Source organism: Vigna angularis, chromosome 9, assembly GCF_016808095.1.
Source record: "Vigna angularis cultivar LongXiaoDou No.4 chromosome 9, ASM1680809v1, whole genome shotgun sequence".
In the NCBI taxonomy this organism is placed as follows: Eukaryota; Viridiplantae; Streptophyta; class Magnoliopsida; order Fabales; family Fabaceae; genus Vigna; species Vigna angularis.
This window is the reverse complement of record NC_068978.1, coordinates 18,174,967-18,194,994: the sequence shown is the minus strand read 5'-3', so window position 1 is coordinate 18,194,994 and position 20,028 is coordinate 18,174,967. Positions and strand designations below refer to the sequence as shown.

The 20,028-nt window shown below is 33.3% G+C and overlaps 1 protein-coding gene across 1 annotated transcript; it reads left to right on the top strand.

The window, feature by feature from the left end:
- The first annotated feature begins 14,940 nt into the window (after positions 1–14,940).
- LOC108347104 (monomethylxanthine methyltransferase 2) lies at positions 14,941–17,211 on the top strand. Its single transcript, XM_017586229.2, has 4 exons — positions 14,941–15,201; positions 15,386–15,796; positions 15,938–16,198; positions 16,591–17,211. Exons 1-4 carry the CDS (start codon positions 15,127–15,129, stop codon positions 16,951–16,953), a joined length of 1,110 nt encoding a protein of 369 aa, XP_017441718.2. The 5' UTR covers positions 14,941–15,126; the 3' UTR covers positions 16,954–17,211.
- Positions 17,212–20,028: the final 2,817 nt, after the last annotated feature.

Here is a 20,028-nt window from a genome sequence, read left to right as displayed (position 1 = left end):
TATTGTTATTCGAGGCATATTACCTCCTTTTGTTAGGGGTATTCTGACATGTCTGAGTTTTTTCTTTATGCCATTTGCAAAAAAGTTGTTGACCCTCGAGGTTTAGATGAATTGGAAAATGAGGGAATAAGACTACTATGTCAATTGGAGATGTATTTTCCACCTTCCTTTTTTGACATCATGGTACATTTGATTGTTCTTCTAGTCAGAGAAATTCGAATATGTGGGCCGATCTTCTTAAGGTGGATGTACCTAGTTGAAAGATACATGAAGATCTTAAAGGGATATGTCAAGAATCAGTATAGACCAGAAGCTTCAATCATAGAGCGATACGTTGCAGAAGAAGCCATTGAATTTTGTTCAAGTTATATGCCATCTTGTGAACCCGTGGGTCTTCCCAAGAGCAGACATGAAGGAAAATGTGAAGGTAAGGGTGTTCGAGGTGTGAGAATTCAAAGTGTTAGTAGAAAAGAAATTGACCAAGCTCATTTGTACGTCTTAAACAACACTGTTGATGTGATTCCTTACATTTCTGACCACGTTAATGAAATAAAGGCAGCAAACCCAAAAATGAGTGAAAAATGCATCTTAATGAACATGTGAAAACCTTCTTACAATGGTTTAAGAAAAAGATTTATGCGACTCCACATGTTTCTGAAACTTTATTGAGGTTATCTCGTGGGCCGAACACGGATGTCATTACATATGGTGGGTACTATATAAACAATATTTCTTTTTAGACAAAGGTAGAAAATGACAAAAGCAGAGTTCAAAATAGTGGCGTCACACTACAAGCTGAGGCTGTGCACTTTGCTAGTTTTAAAGACAAAAATCCAATCACAGCATCCATTAGTTATTTTGGAATAATACAAGAAATATGGGAAGTTGATTACGTCACTTTTAGAGTCCCAGTTTTCAAGTGTAAATGGGTTGATATAAATTCTGGTGTCATGACAGATGACCTTGGTTTCACATTGGTAGACTTGAACAAGATGAATTACACTGATAAACCATTTATCATGGCTAGTCAAGCAAGACAAATATTCTACGTAAATGATCCAGCGAATAACAAATGGTCAGTGGTTTTAGAAGGAAAAAACATGCATGGACATGATGATGACGATTCTCTGGATATACTTGAGACAACATCTGTTGCATCTAGATCCACTGAAGACTCAGTTGATGACATTGCCGATGTCATCCAAGCAATTCGTAGTGATCACAATGAAAGGATTTGGGAAAAAAACAATATCTTAATAGGTTGATATTTTTGTTTTTTATTGACTTTATATGTATGTTCATCATAATTGAATTATTATTAACCATATATAATTTTTCAGGTATGTCGGCCTCAGACTCAGGATCGGGAAAGACCAGACGTGGTCGAGGCGTCACCCGAGTGGCAGATGTGACATCCGGACGTGTGGATGGTCAGAGGAGACATGTTGACATTGACCCCAGATCAGGTCATCCATCAGGGCCAAATACTAATAGGTGAGGTGTAGGAGTTATCTAGGTAAGTTAGCAAAAAGTCATGTCTCTATCCTTCATGCATGTTGGGGTGACGTCCCAAAGGTCGACAAGAACCTCTTATGGCAAGATATTCAGGTATATTTATACTTCATGCAATTTTGATATACTTATCTTTCATGTTTTATTATCAATAACATGTTTTTTGTTTCTGACAGCAACATTATGATATTCCAAACACAATACAAATTAGAAAGAAAGTGTTATCGCATATAGCGATAAGATGGAGGGATTTCAAGACAAGGCTGACACGACTCTATGTCTTTGGAGACAGGCAACATGAAAATCCCTATCAGCAATATACATTCACAGAGGAGGATTGCATGCAGTTTCGTGCATCTAGAGAGTCTGAGGAATGGAAGGTATGTTTCTTAACATCTGAAAATGTATTCATTAAGTTTTTATGATTTTACACTTATTTATATACACGGTTTCACAGGGTAAAAGGTTAGCCGCCCAAGAAAGACAAAGGCTAAATGATGCACCACACTTGTTTTCACGAGGTGGTTATGCAAAATTGGAAAAGAAACTTAGAAAGTCTAGAGCGGATGCCTTGGGACTTGAGTCGCCGGACCTAGCACCTGCACCTGCTAGGTACGAGCTGTGGAAGGCTGCTCGGACTAAATCTGATGGGAACATGACATCTTCCTCAACTGCCTTGATCTCACAGAGAATTGTAAGTTCAAATTATAAGCAGTTGTTTGATTGTGTATCTATCACAGCATGTCTTCTAAGTAACGATTGTTTTTTTATGTGCAGGATGAGTTGGTTGAGCAGCAGACTCAAGGCACATTTGTTGGCCAAGGTAGGGACGACATTCTAACAACGGTCATTGGAAGGCCCGAGCACCCAGGATGTGTACGTTGAGTTCCTGGGGCGATTGGTCTTCGTGACTACTTTGGCCCTACACAGAAAACCCCCCATCAATGAGTCAGGAGACACTGAGGCATATGGATCTTCAGTGGGAGGAAAGACTCAACCAAAGCATGAGATCAATGGAGCAACGATTAATGGACCAGCTACAAGAACAAAAAGATATACAAAAAGCGCTTGAAGAAAAGCTGCATTCCATGATGCAAGGCAACATGGGGGCCGCTGAAACTCCCACACCACCTCGGGTCAGCACTAAAGGATCATGCTCTGCTGTAGAACCCACTCAGTATAGCGGTCAATATGAGCTGTTGGTTGATGGGGATCCCCCACGCATTGTGGTTGTCGGACGAGTGCTTGAGGGAGGGCAGACTATTCATGGTGTTCCCATATTACCCCAGCACGTGCGTGTGACGATTGACGAGGTTCGTGATCCTCAGGCTCAGGTGCCTGTACCCACTCCAGAAATTAACTTTGTGGGGGAGGCCATAGGATCATTTATTGCCTAGCCTAGAGCATTGATCATGTCACACATTGCTACTCCACAGATATAATGTCTTTTCCCTTAGTATTTTTATGTTTATTCTTCAAATATTTGTTGATAACTCTTTGACGTAAATTCTTATCTTCAGTTCACACGTCCTCAGAAGCAGCCAATTCATGATACAATCATACATGAAGATGATGACATGGCTAAAGCGGAGGATGATCCTCTATCAAAGCTAATGACAAGATTACCCAGGTTGAAGAAAGCACCATTAGAACTATACTAGGATTTGAGAGTATTTGGTATTCCTCCACATGTGCCAGTTTATATCAATCTCTCTGATGCATTGGAGATGATTGGGGGAGACCGGATGTTGAATATTTCCATCATTCAGCTGTGATGCATGTAAGATAGTCAATTTGGTATTTCATATTACTTTTATTTAGATTCTTATAGTTTTGTAACAACTTAACTTTGTTGGTTTAGGTACATGGACACAATTGTTGTAGACCAAGGTCAGTCTTCCATGTACGGAGTTGTTGAACCTCAGACCATTCAACCGTCTAGTAACACACTTCAAAACAGACAACAATATTTGCAAACATGGATGGATGAGTCAAAAAGAGACGTATACCTTGTGCCATACATTGATGGGTAGGTGTTGTTATATGTGTCCAGTTCATTATTATACTTTCCTTAATTAGTTCAATAACTATTTATCCTTTTATGATAGCATGCACTGGCAGCTGATGGTCATCATTCCCAAAGCATGTAAAATTATATGGTTTTGATCGTTGCATAGGAAGATGAAAAATGACTTGAGAACAATGCTTCAAGGGTAAGTGTTTCTCCAAAAATGACTTTGAATTTGATGCTCACCTTCAACTTTTATGATAAATATAGTCATATTAATTATACTTTGTGTTTTCCATATGTACAGAGTTATTGGTAAATAACGTGGTCAACTGGTTCAAATCTTGTATCCAAAGGTTTTAAGTCATTTATAGTTCTAATTCATTTTCTATGTTATTGAATGATCTAAATTCTTAACTATTTAGTTTGTTATTTTAGTGTAACCAGTAACTAGATTCATGGGAATGTGACTTCTATGTGATGTGTTGGATTAAGACCATCATTCGAGTTGTCATTACAGATGACTGGAATGAGGAAATGACGTATACCTTGAATACATTACAAATCAAATTCATCTTCAAACATATATGAAACCAATGAATCTTTCTTGAATTTTGCAGCGCTTCAAGAGGTCATCGCCTATGCCAGAGGACACAATTAGACAGATAAGGCAGGAGTGGACCGCTTATCTTCTGCAAAGATGGAGTTAGGAATAGTTTTATTTGTTGTTGAACATTACTTAGTTTTAGTTTAAGTTTTATCTTGATAGTTTTGGTAGTGGATTATATTTTACATTAAGTAGAAATTTGTTTATATGAAACATATATATATTATTGCAAAATTGTTCTGGGACAATTTTCTGCTTTTCAGGTGTGGTTTTATTGCAAAAATAAATTAATTTAAAAAAAAAACGCCAGTAGACGTCGGTTAGTGCACTGTCGGACGTCTATAGACGTCTGACAGTGCACACACCGATGTCCAACCCCACCCTAGCACAAAACAATTCAGGCATGTGGTCGTCGGTTGATACACCTCGGACGTGTATAGACGTCGGGGGGAGGAGAAGACGGACGTCTGTATAGACATCCGACGGGGCACATGGGACGTCTATATGGACGTCCGAGGGGTGTACACCGGACGTCTGCATAGGCGTCGGGCCTAACACATCGGACGTCTATACACAAGTCCGATTTGGACCCCTCAACGTTTGAGTAATGTCACCCATAAAGACGTCGGGGGAAGGTCGGACGTCTAAAGGCCAAAAGAACGGACGTCTAAAGCCCTTTCTACACTAGTGACAGAGGCTTTTATGAAAAATAAACCTTTACCTGAGAACTCTGTTGCTTAAGTTCTACCTCTTGACTCTTGAACTACTAAATTAAATACAATACACAAATTACAATACTTTAACAATGAAGTTCTTAAGACTTTAATGTATCTCTTGAATTCAAACATCCTTTAAATTGTCAACACTCCTTCATGAAACATCATCATTAAAATCCTTCATTGAAACAATATGTCTATCTTCTTCTTTTTGCTAACATATTAGACACATCATAATGATTAAAAAGCCAAATAAAACTCAACCTTATGAAAGGTTGCAAGCATCAACCTCTAATGATGGTTGTTAAAATACAACCTCAAAATAGTTACTCAAGTCAAAACTCAAAATATTAAAACTCATGCATCTTTAAAATTGGTCCAATTACATCTTATTTATGGCTTTTGAGTTTGAGAGGAAAATGTAACTACTAGACCTCAAGATATTCGGTGTGATGTCCCAATTATCAATTTTATTAGTAAAGATTTTTTTTTATAACCTACTAATGTAATTACAAAATATTGTATACTCTTTAAAAAATTTAGGACACCTTAATTAGTTATTAAACATATTTTGCATCCTTATTCATATTTATATAGGTATTTTACATTAACCCAAAGCATAATTATACATTGTTTACTACCATACATATATTTCTACTATAGTAGTTTTATAACTTTATTCTTATTTTTTCAAAATTAGACTAATATAATGGCATCATGTAGAAGAGATTCATATGAATGAAGGTGGAGAGAATAGTGAACATGATAGTAATGGGCACTTTTAGAGCTAATGAGAGCTAATGTAGGCAAACTATAAGGAAGTGATAAGAGTGTCACCTAAAGGTCATTTGCTCTCAAAATATCAAAATCCATGTATTATCATTCCCAAAATTTTCTTCATCCTTTTGTCCTAAGAACTTATTTTTCTTTTGAATGAATTAATCACTTATTTGAGCCTCTTGGATTTGATTTTATAAGTTACTAGTGACTTGAATGGAATTTGATTTCATTTTATCATAACCTAATGTAATTGACAAATTTAACTCTATAAATTTTTCTAACGAACTCATTTTTTTATTGGAGACATTAAAAAATTTTCGACTACTACTACATTTACCTTTCCTGGATGATAATGTAATTAAAAATCATAATCTTTTAAAAATCGCATCCATCTCCTTTATCTCATATTTAACTCATTTTTATCAAACAAGTATATGATACTTTTATGATCACTAAAACCTCAAACTTACCACTATAGACATAATGCCTCCATATTTTAAGTGCAAAACAATGTGAGTTAATTCTATATGATGAGTTGAATAGTTTTTCTCATGTGCTCTTAGTTTCCTAGAAGCCTATGCTACTACCCTTCTATCTTGCATAAGAACACATCCTAATATAATTTTGGAAGCATCACAAAATATCACAAAGTGCCCAATAGGATTAGGTAATGATAAAACAAGAGAAATGGTTACACTTTTCTTAAGAATGTGAGGGAGTCTTGACTATCGTTGACAACAACATGTGACACTAAAGGATAATGTGTCAGGGGTTTGGTGGTGCGACAAATTAACTATGGATAAACAAGAACATAATTGTGACAAATTAGTTATGGATAAGAGAGAATATAATTCCGACAAATTAGCTACAAATTAGAGTAAAAAAATTGCAAAAATTAACTACGAATTATTGAGAATAAAATTGCGACAAATTAGCTATGTATTAGTGATAATAGAATTGTGACAAATTACTATGGAATTGAATTCTCATGCATTGGTGTGGAATTGTCAAATCTCTTTACAAAAGACATTAATTTCGATTAGTACAAAAAAGTACAAAGTTGAAAAGTAATTGAATTAATCAAATTACTATCGATTGCCAATCACTTGTAATACAAGCATGGTTTCTATCCAATGTATAATATAATAACTGTGTTAACAATGAAGTGCATTGGTGTAAATTGAAGATCCTTGTTGTAATATGTTTAAAAGCATTCTTGTAGTATAAATTGTATTAGGATTAATTTTGTTGATATAAATACTTAAAAGTTTTTTTGTCTTTAGAAAGCTTGCGCAGATAATTGATTATTTGGTTTAATAATCGATTATCACGAGTTTATATTATGGCTCGAAATAATCGATTATTCTAGTCTGAGTCAGTATGACCCAAGTCTCACAGATAATCGATTATCCCTCGGAATAATCGATTATCGCTTTTTGAAAAACCCATAATAGACAAGGATAATCTATTACAATAATCGATTATCACTTGCAGTTGGGAAGTGTCCTTTTAAATTCTAACCTCTGGGCTATATATATTCTTTGCCAAACTCTTTAAATCTTATCTATGCCATTTGAGAATACAATTTGTCTGAGGAAGTTCTCAAGTGATAGTGTGCTCTTGTCAAGTCTTGTGAATAGGAGAAACTCGTGCTTAGTGTGTCTAAGGTCGAAACAATTCTCTTCAAGTTGGCTGAGTAGTTTCACTAGTGGATAATATACTTTTTATAGCTAATTTTTATACCTATTAAAATTCATTAGCTATAGAAATTGATGTGGTGGCAATTTTGTAAATATGTGAAACTTTTTTACACCGGTTATAATGAAATCAGGTATAAAAACTGATACGGTGGCAAAATTGTAAAAAATACAAATAGCTTTATACCGGTTGCAATGATAATAGGTATAAATAATTCTTTATTTTTATACCTCTTAACCTTAAAATAGGTATAAATTATTGATCTACACCGCTTGAAAATTATAACAGGTATGGATTATTTACATATTCAATTTCTTTTCCCTCCCGCAACTCTTCTTCCTTAGTGCAATTTCTTTTTCGTTCTGTCTCCTGTTCTCCCTCCTTTATTCTCCCTCCTTTCTTCCCCATCCTTCGTTCTCCCTTCTTCTCCTCCATTCTTCTTCATTCTCCTGCCATTGTTATCGTTCGTTATTATTATTGAAGTTGTCGAGGTGGTTGTGTGAAGCTATTGGTCCACGTTTGAAGTTGTTCGTCCGCGTTTCAAGCTGTGTAGGTGAAACCCTTGCCGTGGTGTGCCGTCGTCAGGTGGTCTGCCGTGGGTGGTACATTTTTATGAATTAGGGTTTATACTGATAATTCTTCTCCAAATTTTCTGTTAAGGCAATCAATTTCGCTTGTATCATTGTGTGCAAAATATTTATGTTGTTGCAGACATCTGTTTCGTTGTTTTATATGTTGTTTGGCTGAGGAAGTGTGCAACTGCATACATATTCTTTTAGATCTAAGCTAGGGTATCCCTCGGTGACTGCTCCATTATAAGAAACTAAAAACCTTATCCTAAAAGTAGTAGAGTAGAGCGGTTGGTGGCTAATATGGTGTTCAAGGTATTGAACTTAGGGTTCTACGACTGTTTTCTTTACTATTGTGAAGGCTATTCTTCATACCCAAAACCAACCACAGATTCATCAAACAGCTAGAGTAGCTTTTCGTGTTGCTCGTAGAAATCAACACATCTGAGTTTTTTTGTATTCTTAGAAAGCCATTAACTATTCATGTCGTCTAATTAAGCTAGTATCATGGGTAATATGAATAGCAGAATAGATCTAGCTAGTTAGCTTTAATTCTAATTTTACTTGTGTTGTTTATTTTGTACATCTTAGTTGATCAGGGACAAAACTTTTGATTAACTTTGTAAGATACTTTAGCTCACAAAGGAATAACAGAGGCAATTATTGTGGTATTATGTTGCAGACTTGTCATTTGAAATGCCTCTTATCGGATGATACTTTTACACCACAAAACACAAAATTTAATTTATTTAACACTACAAAATAATAATGTTTTGATTATATTTATATTATTAAAGAGGTGTTGAGTTTAAGAAGATCCTCAAACAAATTTTTTTCACTCTTATTTACTTTACACAATAATACCATGAATTCCAAATAAATTTATACAATCACTTACATTCGTTGTTTTGTTCATTTTATTTTTAATTATAAAAATATGTTTTTGATAATTCCATTATTCTTGAAAATAAGTTATCAAATAAATATATAATTATAAAAATATTAATTTTCAATGATAAAACATTCTTCAAGGTATCCAAATCACATGTGCAGTTCTTTTTTCAGCTTTGCCTTTTCCTAGTTTGATCAACTCACACAGCTTAAATTCGTTTCTGACCATTATACTAAGTAACAAGCATTTAAACAAGCTAGTTATGCAATTTGCAATGTGAAGGAAAGGTCTGCAATGACTCTAGAACAGATTGACAAGAATTTTAGCAATGAACTAATGTTAAACAAGATTAAAAACCAGAAAATGACTCACGTGGTATTAAGGAGTGATATTTATTCTCTTGAATCACATTTTGCTACTATAAAGTTATATATAATAGGAACTGATCATCAAGGACAATTATGGAAGTTATGTGTAGAATATAATTGTCAGTAGTTATGTATAAAGAGTATATATCTGATAGTAGGTTGTTTAAACAGGCGTGAAGTTTTTTGCTGTTTAACACTCAATATGTTGTTCACTCTAACTGTCAATGATACTTTGGTTAATCTTGGCTTATCTTTAGTAAATTTAAACGTATCAACTTGTGTACTTTAAATTTGTTTAAGATCCAAATTTCAAATTTCTTCCTTTGATGGATAGATCTTTGTTTAGTTGATATAAGGTAGAATTGCTACTCTCTTATATAACACTTTGAATCTAGTTTGGAATCTGAATTATGTGATGAAAACCTCTTGAAATTAGTCTTGGAAATGTGATTGGATCTTAGTTATGTTTAGACGTGAACCTTTGAGTTCATAAGTTCCTCCTTGTTTATGTTGGTTTGTTTGTTTGTTTGTTGAAGAAGTTAGGAAAAGTGAAGAAAGTTGAGAATACAAAATTTCAAGTGTTTGTTTGTTTGTGCTTTTCATATTTTTTCTTACTGGTTTTGGTTTTGTTGGGTTGTGTTGTGTGACTAATATGTAGTGTTATCTGTGTTGATGAGTGAGCAAAGAAATGAATTGTGGTACGATCCAGACAGAGTGAAATACTTGGGAACCTTTTCGGCTTAAACTCCCTCTTATTTAACTAGAGAATTCCCAAGGGACTATGGATGGGACACTGCTGGATTGTCTGCTGATCCTGAAGCATTTGCCAAGAACAAGGCTCTTGAGGTCAGTCATTTTGCTTACACTGCTATGAAAACATTTCAGTTCTTCATATATAGGATCAAATTCCATAAGGTTTCATGTCAGCATAAACAAAACCATTCATCAAGTTTCTTTAACATGAAAAATATTTGCTTTTCCTGACACAACATTGTTGGCTCTAACTGGTTTTTCATCTAATCAAAGAAGCAATATCAGTAATGTTCCTTCATAAACATCTAGTTCTAGTATCCCTCCACACCATAAATTGCTCTCTGCAATAAAAGTCATCTTTCTTAAATGGCTTTTCTAATTTGCTTTAGATATAAATTCTAGTTGGAAAATGAATAAAATGCTCATTTCCCGTAAGTTTACAAGATTTTCTGGCTGAGATTTCATAATGTTAGAATTATTAATCAACCTTTTGGGATTAGTCAACCTTTGGTTCCAGCTAATCAAAGTTTAGTTCCCAAAAAATAATCAACTTAGCTAGAACTAAGAAGAACTGAGACAGGAAATCAGGAATTTTCTACCTTAAGTGGACCAGCTGAAAGATTTTATTCTAAATTAATATTTAAGATTAGTGAAAAGATTATATCCTGAATTGAGAGTAAAAATATTTCACTCTTCTTTTCAAGAACAAATTCTTGTATCTCAAATAATAAATCAAAGAAACTGGAAAAAATGGTCCATGAACTTTATCAATTGCATCCCCTGCTAAGATATGTATAATTTTTCATCTATTTTTATTCCGTCATTCAAGTAGGTATAATTTTTCATGCCAATTATTAGAATAAGAACCACAAAAGGGTTAATTTGTATTTTCTAATTTTTTCTTCTTCTTTTTTAAGACATTTTTAAACTGTAAGGATTCTTGACACGAAGAAGCATTCTTTGCCCAAGCTATCAGGTATGGTTTGTTTTACTTTGTGGCATATTTCCTTTTGCTTGGATGGTGTGTTTAGTTGTGCAGGGGCTGTTTTTGGAAGTGCAGATTTGTAATATCTGGTTGCGCCAATCTCTTCCTTTGTAGGATTGCTGTTTTGGTACTTCCAATCATGAAATTATTGACTGGTTTGGAAGCCTATTGAAAAGTGATTCCAATTTCACTGAAGCCTGTTGAAACGTGAACAAAGGTACTGTTCACATTTACTAAACAAAACAAACTATCGTTAATTATATTTCAGTGTAATTCAAATTTTTTCCATTTTACATAACAATAATTTTTTTCCTATAAATGTAGCCGTACATGCAATAAAAATAGACATATGTATATTAAAATTATTATCAAACAATAAATATAAATTAAAATGTAGAAACCAATTTAAGGTTAATATGATTAATTAAAGATTTGGTGAACAAGTCAGGTTAGTAAAACTCTAAAAAAGCACATGATAGATAATAACCTACATAATATAAGATCACATCAAAACTCTACGATAAAGATATTATAAATAATATTGGTGAAGTTATGCATTCATAATTACATTTTTTGTGATTTTTTCATAAATATTTGACTTTGGTGTTAAAGTGTATTAACAAATATATTTTAGATCTATAAATACTTCGACTTAAATAAAACATATCAGCCTTCAAAGTAGGAAGATTTGATAGAACTAGAAAATCATAACGAATGAGTATATTATGTGTTTAAATATAGCAAAAACATAATACTACTTGTATTTTATTTTACAAGGATATTAAGGTAGATATGAAAAAGTAAAAGTTGTAGAATTTTTTGTTGCTAACATAGATTTTAAAAAGTATATCATAGTATTTAAGTTAACAAATATATCATAGTTAATAATATGATGACTAATATGCTAAGCAAATTAACTTAACAATAAAAAATATCGTATCATTAAATATAACTAAATTAATATGAAATGTAAATTCATTTTATCTTAATTTTATCAACATATTCTTGAAATTCTCTCTTTCTTCATATGTCAAAGGGATATTTTTGAAATTCTCTCTGGCACTGATATGTTATGTATATCAATATTACAACTTTGGTTGTTGTAAGTAAATTTCTACATTTATGAAGTTTAAATATATTCAATATTTTATTCTAACATTATTCATTTTCAATGTTTAAGGTATTTACATCGGTTGACCATTGAAAAGAAGAATGATCACATTTATGGTTTTATTGACCCTGTTGCCATTCAAGGAGTTGGGAATAAAGGTGAAGAGGTCCAAAACTACCTCTTAGAGGCTTTTGTAAACGGAAAAAAGCAAGTGTACTTAGCACCTTATTTGCAACAGTAAGTATATAATTTTTATTAATAAATTTTATTTATGTAAATGTTATTTAACACTATTATTGTTTGAATCTACAGGGGTCACTGACAATTGTTATTAATTCTTCCTCAACAGTTTCTTATAGTTCTCTTATGTTCATTGCACAAAAAACCTCACACTTTGGCTATTAAAAATACACTAATATTGTAAGTTTTTAATATTTTATTTGTAGTGTAGACATATCTGATTTTACTAAGTTCTCATTTCAATGTACATTTAACTTTATAGAGTGGTTGAGGCATATTCAAGGTTGCAGGGAACACATATCGTCTCTAGAAAGAAGTTGCAGTTCATTGCACCAACTGTAAGTAGTTAATCTTTCAAACTATAAATACAATTATAAATTTTATGATACTTTATAAATTTAACTTGTAGTGCTCACCTCAACCGGAAAGCTTTGAGTGCGGATATTATGTCATGAAGCACATGCAGAAAATTATATCCGCAAATATCGTTGACTCATGGAAATTGGTAATGTGAACATTTTATAACTAAGATATTAATTTATTAATATTATAACTTTACTCAAACTATTCATTATGTAGATATTTGATGACACGTCTCCAATGGAACAACATGTCATAAAGGATGTTCGGGAGCAATGGGCTACATTTCTTTTAACCATTTGTAAATGATTGGATGTTTCAATATTACATTTTGAGTTTAGGAACTATTTTATGTGTAATATGTTAAGTAACTATGTTAGGTAAATATAGTTAGGAAATTTGTAAGGTAGATATTACATTTTGATGTGTTAGATGAAAATAATATTGATTATTTTACTTGTTATTGATTATTTAAATTGTATTTTGGGATTGAATCTTATACAGGTTTGAATATGGATAGTAGTACATAAAAATAAAATATTTTAAAAAAAAACTTCACTTTTTACACCTATTATAGCACCAGTAGGTATAAAAAGAAAATTTTCTCTCTAACATCGAGGAGGACTTTTTATACCTGCTCCCATAGTATTAGGTGTAAATATAAGACTTTTATACCTATTATGAATAACACAGGTATAAAAATGAAAACTTTCTACACCGATTTAAAAATAGGTATAAAAGATCGTAAACTTTCTATACTTCTTGTTTCTATACCTACTAAAAAATAGGTATAAAAAACCTTTTTTAAGAGGTATAAAAAACCATTTTTGTATTAGTGTTTACTTCCGGTTCGTTTGTCAAAGGAAGATGTTTTTTTTCTCATTTATCATTTCATCTTATTGTAACCTGTGAACAATATTTTAGTAAAAAGGTTAATTACTATTTATAGTGATTAACGATTGGACGTATAATTTTTTTATTCGAACCAGGATAAAAATCAGTTGTGTGATTTTTCTCTTCGTTATACTCTCTACATTTTTTAACACACCAATTGTTTGTTAAAAGTTTTACAAGAAATTTAAAATTGCCAAAGGAACCGTTTTATTGACAGTAACACGCTTTCTGCTTTAACAATCGTATCTGTTTATTTCCGCTACGTAAAATCGGTACCAGTTGTTCCAACAAATTGCACTTGTATGAACTAGTTTTTTTGTTACACTAAAATATATCAATATAATTATAAATAATTGAAGAATAAAAAGAATCAAACAATTATAATTAGACAAAAATAACAAATCTTGAGGGACAATCATGAAAACTTTTTTATCGCAAAAATTGATCGGCCTATTATCATGTTATGTGTAACAAATGCACCATCTCATGCAATTAGGTTATAGGTTTCGATTTTACAAAGAATCGAAGTCTATACCTCTGTCACTAAATTAAAATATTTTAAAAATAATTGTGACATTTTTTAAAGGATAATGATATTTTGACAACATTTTAACATCATCTACGTATCATTATGTGATTAGTCCATGTTGGTGTTTATGATTATTAAAGTAATTATAAACCAATAATAAAATGACACGTAAATGATGTTAAAATATTATCAATTTTTTAAATTATTGGATACACAATAATTTAAGCCTATTCTTATAAGTTAGTATAAGTTTCGATTTTACCTGAAATCGAAGTCTATACCTCTACCACTCAGATAAAATATTTTAAAAAAGCAATAATACTTTTAAAATTATTCAAAACATATATGCTGCTCAATAACCGAAACCTATTCTTATTAATTAGTGATTAAGCTTTGATTTTATAAATAATTTAAACTTATATTTTGATAATAATTTCAAAAATATCATACATTTTTTTAAGACTTATTTTTTGTTAAAAATCTGAAATATATTAAAAAAAATGGTATTTTTTCACTAGTAAATTTGTCAAATAAAACATTTCACAAAATTATTTATGAAAAAGAATGCTTTATATATTCTTTATATATTCTTTATAAAACATAATAAGAATAATATAAATTTAATTAAAAACAATTTTAAAAAATATTCAAGAAAAAAACATTTAATCATAATATTTTGAAATGATTAATTAACGTAACGTGTGGAAGGGACATGAAAAACAAATGTAATAAATTTTATTTACAAAGGGATGTAATGTATTTGATGAAACCAGGGAAAATGGCAAGGCCATCAAACCAAGATTCACAGGTGTCTTCATGCATGGAACTCTACACCACATGGATTATGATTAAACAACTTTCATTGCCCACTCACCACGTTGTCTTTCTTCTTCAGTCCACGCAACTCATATCATCCTTACAATTACAGCTGCCAAATTTTCCTTCCTTCCTCCTCTCTTGTTCCTACCTCCTATTCACCACTTCTCAAGAACTAATTCCTCCCCTCACACCTCTATCTTCTCAAGACATATTTTGCATGACATTTTTCAAAGAAAAGAACGACTCTTGGTGTCTTTGTATTGTTCAGAGTCCATTCATTACATAATGGCAACAGAGAGAGTGCTTCATATGAAGGGTGGAGAGGGAGAAACCAGCTATGCCAAAAACTCCTTACTTCAGGTATATCATCTCTTTTCTGCCGTCCAAAAACTATCATCTGTACAACCTTTATATCATAAAATAGAAACAGGGTTTTCCTTTTGTTTTATAAATTTCCTAAAACGAAATGAGTTGAACCAGACATATATATGTATATATCATATTCAATCTTATAAGAAGGTAACCCAAGTTAAATTTGGTGCAGAGAAAATTGGCAAGCATGGTGAAACCTATACTTGAAGATACTGTAAAACGGTTTATGTCAAACTTGAGTTCCGAAAGATGTTGGAAAGTAGCAGATTTGGGATGCTCTTCGGGGCCAAATTCACTCTTTTTTGTGTCAGACATCTTAAGCATCGTGGATAAGGCTAGCTTCAGCTTAAACCAGGGTACGCCACGCGCATTGCAAATTTACATGAATGATGTATTTGGAAATGATTTCAACAGCACCTTCAAGTTTATCCCTGACTTCTTCCAAAGAATACATGAAGAAAAAAACGACAACCATGTACGATGTTTTATTCATGCAACACCTGGAAGCTTCTATGGAAGACTTTTTCCTGATGATTACATCCACTTCTTTCATTCTTCTTACAGTCTTCACTGGCTATCACAGGTCAATTATATTCGATGATATATTTAAGAAATTAACATCATTTCATTTTAACTGCATGTGCTTCTGTTCTATTCTATATATACAATTGAATTTACGAAAGTTAAATTTTTTTATGTTCAACCTTGCCATGGTATCATGCAGGCACCAAAAAGCTCGAGCAACACAGACGAACCACTCAACAAGGGAAATATTTGTGTAACAAGTACATGCTCTCCTTCTGTCCGTGAAGCATACTTCAAGCAATTTGAAAAGAATTTCAAACTTTTTCTAAAATCACGTTCAGAGGAATTAAAGTCTGATGGTATTATGTTACTTACATTCATTGGTAGAGATGAAACTCGGAAAATTCGTAATCCAGCTCCAGAGGTAATTGGAATGGTACTCAATGACATGGTCCAAGAGGTAAGCGATAAGGTCTGATAGATGATTATCCAAAAGTGAACCAACTCATCAAAATAAGTTGTATTATTGTGTATGTGTGTCGGTCATTTCATGCCAAGAGTATCAGAAACCACTAACTGCGGTTCGCACATTAGAATTCCACAACAAAAGTACATGTGTTTCGAAAACTGTGATTTAAAACTAGAATTTACACTAAATTTTATAATAATTTATATGTTGTTTTATAGCTAGGTCGTATTTTATTATTTTATCATTTATTTTGCACATTGTTTTGTATTGGATGTTACCCCTGTGGTGTATATTTTGTGCTTGCTAAAGCCAGAAATTTGAAAGACTCTAGAGACCAGCAATAGGAAAATAAGGTAACTTTATTTATTCTTTGTGATTTGTAGGGTCTACTTGAAGAGAAAAAATTAGACTTCTTTGATCTACCTGTATATGGTCCCACAGCTGAAGAAATTAGACAAGTGATTGAAGAAGAAGGATCTTTTGCCATTCAAACATTGAGGACTTTCAACATGGTTTGGGATGCAAATCCTCACGAGGATGTCGGTGATTCTATACTTGATAGAAAAATGAAAGTAGAGTTCCTGTCTAAGTACGTTAGAGCGGTTTTCGAACCTCTTTTGTCAGTTGAGTTTGGGAAAGATACCATGGATGAATTGTTCACAAGATTTGCAGAGAAAGTTGCCCAACTCATTGAATTTAAGACATTGGAGTATACAAATGTGGTAGTGTCCTTGGTCAAAGTTTAAATATAAGTATGAGAAAATTTTTGGATGGGTTATTTTCGATTCTTACTAATGTTTTTGGGTTAAGATTCAACCCATTGTAGTTTTCTTTCCAGGAGAAACTTTTATTATCTTAGTTTAGTGGCCTTGTCACTTTGGATTCTCATTTATTCGGTTCTTTAGAGTCTCTTTTGGTTTGAATAGTGTATTACTTAAAAACATAAGTTAAAAAATGAACTATTTTCATATATCTCTATAACATGAATCTTACATTCGCATAAATCTTGCATTCTTTCATTTCACTTATGGGATTTGTATATATGAAAACTAACTAAACAAAATATAACGTGCACTAATATGATTATAATTAGGAGTATAGTCATCGTTTGTCTATCATAAAAGAAACATTAATGTGAGAACAGACAAACTAGTCTATCATAAAACAACATTAAAGTGTCAACAGACAAACTTGTCTATCATAAAAGAAACATAAAAGTGTGACTAGTGTAAAAATACTGACATTGACGAATGTATATCCGAAAAGTAAGTGTCACAATTATTAGATAATTAAGCTAATGAACACACAATTTATGCTTATTTTAGCGTGATTAGTATAAGCCGGAAAGTAAGGTTTTTACGGCTGGAACAGTGTTATTTCTCTTGCAATTTTTTCTGCCATGTTTGTCACTTGTCATTTTATTGTGTATTTCTGTTGGAGTTTCTTGTATCCTTTTTAGTGTTTCCAGTATCTTGAATTAAACCTTTCAGCATGACGATGACTTGCAGTATTTTGGGTTTATTAATCAATGTTCTCGTTTTCCTTCTCCGTCTTCGTCTTGCCTTTTTCTTTTGGTGTATCCTGTTTATATTTCTTAATAAATCTTTGCTATGCTAAATCTTGCTAATAAATTACTTTTTGAGTAACTGAAGCAGAAGAACAGGGGATTCCATTTGGAACTGGAGCACCCTCTACTTACTGCAACTACCAGCAATGGTTTTTATTTGTTTTGAATAATTTTGAAAAGCGTGAGCTACACCGAACAATAATTTTAAATTTTTTAATAAATGAAGAAATTAATTTTAAAAAATAAAATTTTCATTCATAAATAAATATAACAGCATGTGACGTGTTTCTTTACGTATCAGCAGTGTAAGAACCATAAAAGTTTTTGAATTTTTGAGTTTTTAGATTTTGTATCCATTAAAATGCCCTACCGTGTTCGCTGCCACACTGATTCTCGAGAGGTAATCAGTGATTTGATTATTGTGTTTGAGCTTGTCTCTTGTCTGTGTTGCTGCTTTACTTTGTAGTTTTTAAGGAAAAACATCTGTTGATGTCCTTAGTTAATACAAGAAATTGATAAGTTTTGCTTGTTTCTACTTTCCCTTGTATTCAGACCAATTTTGCTAAGCTATAAAGAAGTGTCAGGTTTGTTCAAGTGGTGGGGACCATTCATCATCCAAACAAAGTCAAATGCAAAGGCACCAATTTAAGTTTTGAGTCGGTAATCTACTCCAGAGTGTTGCTCTTAAGGTAGTGGTAATATCCAAAGAAAACAGGGAAACAGGGAAACCTAGCAGTGTCAGATATCTGGAGAATTACCAGTTTACCATATCTATATTCTAGTATAAGTCTTTTATATTGGATGGAGTACTCAAACCCTTAATTATGATTATGAATTCTTTTATCAACTACTACTGTTTACATTCACATTTTTAAAATAAACATATGAGTTTCATATAAGTCTTGACATTTTTAAAATAAACATATGAGTTTCATATAAGTCTTGTTTTAGTAAATCAAGTTTTTGTTGGCCACATATTAGCTTGGATCATATAGGGAAAAATAATCTAATTGTTGTATAAAAAATCTAATTGTTGTATTATAATTAATACTGCATGATTGGGTTTCTTAATAGTTGTTCTTATCTACATCTAGGCATACATCAAAACCATTACTAAGTTTAGAGGAAATGGTGCAACTTCGAATGTGAGATCATTTCCCATCCAGAGTTAGAATCTAAGCATATTATCCCAAGCGTGGCAATCATCCCTTCATTCTTCGCTTGCATGCACAAGTACCCTTTATTGATATCTTTGCTTGTGTATTAAAATCATATATGTCAAATCATTGTTCAGATATGATTAAAATGTTTAAATTGTAGGGTTAGTCCTCTTTTCAACAAAACACTAGTACAAAATACGGTAAAGAAGGCGGCCAATAGGTCGCGGTTTTCAGAGAACCGAGGTATATATAAAGGCGGTGGCATTTTTGCAATTTAAGTGAATTTATAGGCCTCGGTTCTCTTTAAACCGAGGCATAAATGTCAAATTACCTCGGTTAATGGTTAAAACGAGGCGTAATTCTTTTTCAAATTGACCTACGGCATCGGTTGAATTGGACCGAGATAGTAAACTCAGTATAGACATCGGGTTTGGTAAATAACCAAGTCAGTATTACTTTTTTATCTTCAAAAGTGCAGAACCCTAATCTCCAGTTCCTCTTCCTCTTCTCCGCGCACAGTTCTTCTTCCTCTTCTCCCCCGCAGTTCTTCCTCCGTCTCTGCTCCCAAAGCCCATGGCCGCATCGTCGTTGTCCCACCCCCAAACCTGTCACGCCTCCCACCCCCGCAACCCTAACCCCACCACCAATCAGAACCGCCACCGGACGCCATCTCGCTCCGCCACGGGAAGCGATCTGGATGCGATCTTTCTCCGCCATCGGTCGCGATCTTGCTCCGCCACCAGACGAGATCTGGACGCGATCTCATAACGCCACCGGACGCAATCTGGACACGATCTGGATCCGCCACCAGACGCGATCTGGCTCCGCCACGAACGCGATCTCTCTCCTCCACCGAACGCGATCTGGACGCAATCTGGCTCCGTCACAGACGCGATCTCTCTCCTCGTCGAACTAGCGCCGCTTCCTTGCTCTCGTCTCCGCTCACCAAGCTCGACAAGTTTGTTCCGCCGCACCTCTAGCCTGGGCTCGTGCCCCAGGAGGAGACCCACCTGGGCCGGGTTCTTTCTTTATCAATTGTTTTGGGTTTGATAGTTGTCGTTTTGTGGTTGTAGGCATCACCAACACCATTGAAA